The sequence below is a fragment of the Oncorhynchus mykiss genome, chromosome 18, assembly GCF_057628025.1.
Source record: "Oncorhynchus mykiss isolate SJ-2025 chromosome 18, ASM5762802v1, whole genome shotgun sequence".
NCBI classification, from domain to species: Eukaryota; Metazoa; Chordata; class Actinopteri; order Salmoniformes; family Salmonidae; genus Oncorhynchus; species Oncorhynchus mykiss.
The window spans coordinates 49,618,013-49,623,243 of record NC_143039.1 but is presented as its reverse complement, the minus strand read 5'-3'; the positions used below and the strand labels follow the sequence as shown (position 1 = coordinate 49,623,243).

Here is a 5,231-nt window from a genome sequence, read left to right as displayed (position 1 = left end):
AGGCAAAAGCGTAATCTGAGCATGCATTTCACTGATCCAAAGTCAGCATGTGTTTGTTATATCCCACAATGCTCCGCTAATGGTTGCACGACGAGGACGCCATTTTGGTAAGGGCAGACCATTCAAATGAAACGGATATATTTTGTTATTTTGAGAAATATGTCATGCATGCAAGCAACTTCTAAAAACCTAGAAATAAAATATTGAGATGTACAGATAGCATATAATTTATTATGTCTTTAAAATAAGTAACACTTTTTAAAGGTAGTTTAGCTAAACTGATAAAATAACTGGGGTGTAAAATTACAATTAATAAAACTACACTACTACTCATGCAAAGACTTCTGAAGCAAAATAACATTTTTTTTAATGAAAACATGAAAAATACAGAATTTCAGCATGAAGACCATTGTAACGAGAATAAGCTTCAATACAATAAAATACAGAAAAAAATGTTTGATCAAAATATACTGTATTATAATACAACATCAAAAAATATAGAATATAGAAAATGTGTAGAATACAGGATATATATAGGATACAGGATATCTTCTGATATGAAAGTTAAGAACCAACATTTTTAAAAATGCCAGTATCCGTGAGGGTTCTGTCAGGTGGGGTTGGGAGTGGCACCGTGTTGCAAGGTGAGTTGTTCAGTTGTTTTAATTGAGTCCCACTAGCCCGGCGCTAACGCCCCATAGTCTCAGTGCTGCAAGATCATCTCTCCCCTCAGGAGCTGGCTCCTTTACCTGACAGTCACTGAGAAACAAACACATCCTACCTTAAAGCTCACCTAAACACATACAGTAGTTATTTACACCGAACACAAATATAAAGGCAACCATTTCAAAGATTTTACTGATTTACAGTTCATATAAAGTAATCAGTCAATTGAAATACATTTATTAGGCCATAATCTATGGATTTCAACTGACTGGGAATACAGATTTGCATCTGTTGGTCACAGATACCTTTAAAAAATGTTAGGTGCGTGGATCAGAAAACCAGTCAGTATCTGGTGTGACCACCATTTGCTTCATGCAGCGTGATACATCTCCACAAGGTGAACCTGTGTAATGATCATGCTGTTTAAACAGCTTCTTGATACACCACACTTATCAGGTGGATGGATTATCTTGGCAAAAGAGAAATGCTCACTAAAAAGGATGTAAACACATTTTTGCGCCAAATTTGACAGAAACAAGCTATTTGTGCGTATCGAACATTTCTGGGATCTTTTATTTCAGCTCATGATATGGGACAAACACTTTAAATGTTGTGTTTATATTTTTGTTCAGTGTATATTGTCTACACTCAGAATATATACCGCATTGTACACACATACTTTTGATGGGATGCTTAACTATCACATACACACACACAAGATACACTCCCACTGTAAATGAAAATCATCCCCCTCCAATTAACACACAAACACACACACAAAGAGAGAGATCGATTTAGGCTAATTCACTCTACACACTGGGATGCTACTACCTGAAGTAGTAGCCGCTCTTCTCCTCCAGCCCCTCAGTGACGGCGCAGTAGATGGTGGTCTGGGCCCCCTCCCTGGGGGTCTTCATCAGGAGCCAGGCGGGGGCTGACAGCATGGAACTCAGCATGGGGTACTTTGACTGCGAGTGGCGCCACAGCTCTGTCCGGATAACCCCGGGGTGCAGGGAATACGACGTCACTCCAGTACCTGATGGGGTGAGTGTAGGGATAGGGCCACTAACCTTAGAATGTTGACATTCAGAGACATCATGTGGCAGAGAGCAATGCACTGTACACCAGTTATGACCTGATTTTGAAGCAACATGATTTGTTTGTATAATGTTTGTTGTGCATACTAAGACTGCTACTGATGGGGAAGAATGGGGGAAACAGCATTAATAGGTAAATAATCGTTAAATACAGTAATTGCATAGGTCCGATTATTTTTACGGTTAACTTCAAGATACTTGATGAATACTCTGCAACAACAGCCTCAAATCACTCCGCACCCCAATGCACATTACAAAAACAAAAGATAAGCCTTGACACCACCCCTCTCAGCCAACTGGTACGGGCTTGAATCCACTAATAAACATTAGTTCCCTTATCTTTAGCCATGCATTGCTAAACCACCATAAAGTAAAGTCAAATCCATCCATAACTACGGTAAAATCCACATCGATTGTTAACCAATAAATGTAGACTAACAGTGTATGTGTTGAAGCATTTATTATGGTGTTTTCTGAACCCGCACAAAGTTATGGCCCATTGGTATTGTATTTCCATGTATTGGTTAACTGGGGTCCATTACCAATACAGTACATTTAGCCATTGAACAGGATATGTTCATTACCTAATTTTCTATGCATAACTAGGTTAATTCATTTGAATTGGTCTAATTTCTAACTACATGTACATGAGTAGTAATACGTAATAGAGCTGTAATAAGGCAACCCCTCACCTTTGGTCCTTCGTGCCAGCTCCCTAGAGAAGAGGAGGTTGGCCAGTTTACTCTGCTTGTAGGCAATTACTGAGTTGTACCCCTTCTTATCAAAGTTAAGGTCATCATAGTGGATTTTCCCTGAAAGAGAATAAGGTAGAGCCAGATAAAGCTATAACTTAATTGAGGATATTTGTTTTATTACAAAAATATCTGGTCAGAATGGGCTTACCGCCTTGATGAGCGATGCTAGACACAGTGACGACGCGGCTGGGGCTGGAGGCTTTCAGCATGTCCAGGAGAAGATTGGTCAATAGGAAGTGACCTAGGTGATTGACAGCAAATTGACTCTCAAACCCGTCCACTGTGAAGCTTTTGGGACATAGCATTATACCTGTGAGGAGTAGAGGATTGAGTATTTAACGGATGGTTAAAAAAAAATCAAGCCAACAACTTTGACAACGAAAAACATGCTATAGTTCAAAACATACCCAGAGTAACACCAACACAATTCAGGTTCTCAAAGCATGTTGGTTAAATGCATCAGTTTCACCTGCGTTGTTGATAAGTATGTCCAGACGGGTCTCCGTGGCAATGAATTCCCTGGCAAACTGTCGTACTGACCCGAGGGAGGCCAGGTTTAGTTGTTGCACCACCACGTTAGTATTTCCAGTAGAACTGCGGATCTCTGTTGCAGCGGCCTCTCCCCTGGTGAGGTCTCGGCAAGCCATAATCACTCGGGCTCCTGAGAACACGCAGTACCGTCCGTCTGAGAACACCCTCATCACATTCCTTTCCAATAGAATATATAGGATCAGTCCTATCATCAGCTGAACAACATCCACAAATTTACCACACCCCATCACTAAGCCCCCTATTCTCATGCCTTCCATTGAATAGTGCCCACAATTGCCCTTATACCCAAATTTTCCTCAGATTGCATTGTAACTTGTTTGTGTTCAAAAGCGACATCCCATGAAAGGTAATGCAAATCACAACATAGTTACAGTCCAATAGAGAAGTGGTATTTGCCTACTGTACCTCTCATGGCCATATCCCAGGCCGTCTCCTTGCCGATACCAGTGTTGGCACCAGTGATCACCACAGTCCTTCCATGCAGCTTGGCACGGCTGTGGCATATCCCACCGGCGATCCACTTTCTCAGTAAAACATAGCCTGGTTTGGAGACAAACGGCACTGAGACAAAATATCACTCTTTACTTCTTCTTATGTTGACCTATGAACCTTTTAAGCCTATGCAGCAGACCCTTTGTTGTGGGAGTAGGAATTGTTTACATACTTAATGGACAAGGTAGCATATACTGTATGTGCAATTGTAAAGTATTTACACACATAATAGTATATATCAGGATCTTGGAGCTACAGGGAATAAACACGTTTAAAATCACAACCCTTAAATAGACACTACAATACAAATGAACCACATACCAGGGTCAATCATCCTTCAGTGATTCTGTTCATTTCCATGTCGATCAAGATAAATGTATAATACAATCTGAAGAATTGTACATCCTGTACGTCACAACATATGTCATTCGGTACAATACTCGCTGTGGGTAGTTTATTAGTGTTTACTAAGAAGTTCCTGGTTTTGTTGAAATTAGAATACAATTTACCGAGACTATATGTCAATGTAGAAATGTTAGAAACGATTTTACCATTACAAAAAAACTGTAAAAGTAATTGAAATTAGGTCTGAAACCTACAATACATCAAGATAACTTGCATAGCAGTAGAGCAGTGACTTACTGATGGTTGACACTGTGGTCACAGCGCCGTACTTGACGAGCTGGTTTTTCTTCAATTCTTTCCACATCTTATCAACTGTTGCCAAAATAATTTGACCACCCCAGGCAAGACAATTACATTTTAGCCTGGTAAATCATGAGTTTATCGAGTCTGTCTCGTCTTCTTGAACTGGGTTGCTTTAAATGTTGTTATAGCACCAGCAGTGATACAGATCGAGTAGCTATGAATAGGTCTAAGTATCTTACATACGAGGTTTAAAGTCTTATAGTCCGATTAAACCAGGACTACTCCCTTGACCAGTCAGTGACCACGTTTACATGCACACCAATATCCCGTTATTATTCGGGATACTTAAGTATTCTGTTTTTGAGTTGATGCATATAAACATCATATCCCGTTTACAATAACCCGAAAAAACTTGTATCCCGGTTATGTGAAACCAGGACAAAATGCCTGGGATATGTTGATTTTAGATGGGATACTGTGGCATGTAAACATCTGTTGTTTTTCGCGGTCTGCGCAGGCTCAGTCGCGCATATTAGGGTGTTGTGTGTGATGACTTCAAAAAGTCGGCTACCTGCGCAGTTCGATCCACCATAATCATTTGTTTTGCTGATACGCCAGACTGGACCGTATAGCATGGCTACTTTCAAGTTTCTGCTTATAATTTCAGACATTTGGTAGGCCATTTGTTTATCAACTACCCTGAACATAAATATAAACGCAACATGCAACAATATCAACGAGTTTACTATGTTACAGTACATATAAGGAAATCAGTCAATTGAAATAAATTCATTAGACCCTCAGCAATGGATTTCACATGACTGGGCATGGGCACCGCCATGGATGGACCTGGGAGGGTATATGCCCACCCACTTGGGAGCCAGGCCCAGCCAATCAGAATGAGTTTTTCCCCACAAAAGGGCTTTATTAAAGGCAGAAATACTCCTCAAACACATACTGCCCTATTATTTAAAACAACATTGGAGTTGTTGCTTATGGTAGGGAAATTAACATTAAATTA

The 5,231-nt window shown here is 40.1% G+C and overlaps 1 protein-coding gene across 2 annotated transcripts; it reads right to left on the bottom strand.

Moving 5' to 3' along the window:
• Positions 1–211: 211 nt before the first annotated feature.
• LOC110496285 (retinol dehydrogenase 12) lies at positions 212–4,739 on the bottom strand. 2 transcript variants are annotated; one of them, XM_090208704.1, is made up of 7 exons: positions 4,205–4,739; positions 3,476–3,610; positions 2,988–3,226; positions 2,667–2,828; positions 2,456–2,575; positions 1,498–1,702; positions 212–759 (listed from the first exon to the last, which is right to left on the bottom strand). In XM_090208704.1, the coding sequence occupies exons 2-7, from the start codon at positions 3,571–3,573 to the stop codon at positions 663–665; spliced, it is 921 nt and encodes a 306-aa protein (XP_090064830.1). In that variant the 5' UTR covers positions 3,574–3,610; positions 4,205–4,739; the 3' UTR covers positions 212–662. The 2 variants fall into 2 exon arrangements, with proteins under 2 accessions (XP_090064830.1, XP_021427765.2); XM_021572090.3 differs by having other exon boundaries at positions 2,988–3,179.
• Between the last annotated feature and the right edge of the window lie 492 nt (positions 4,740–5,231).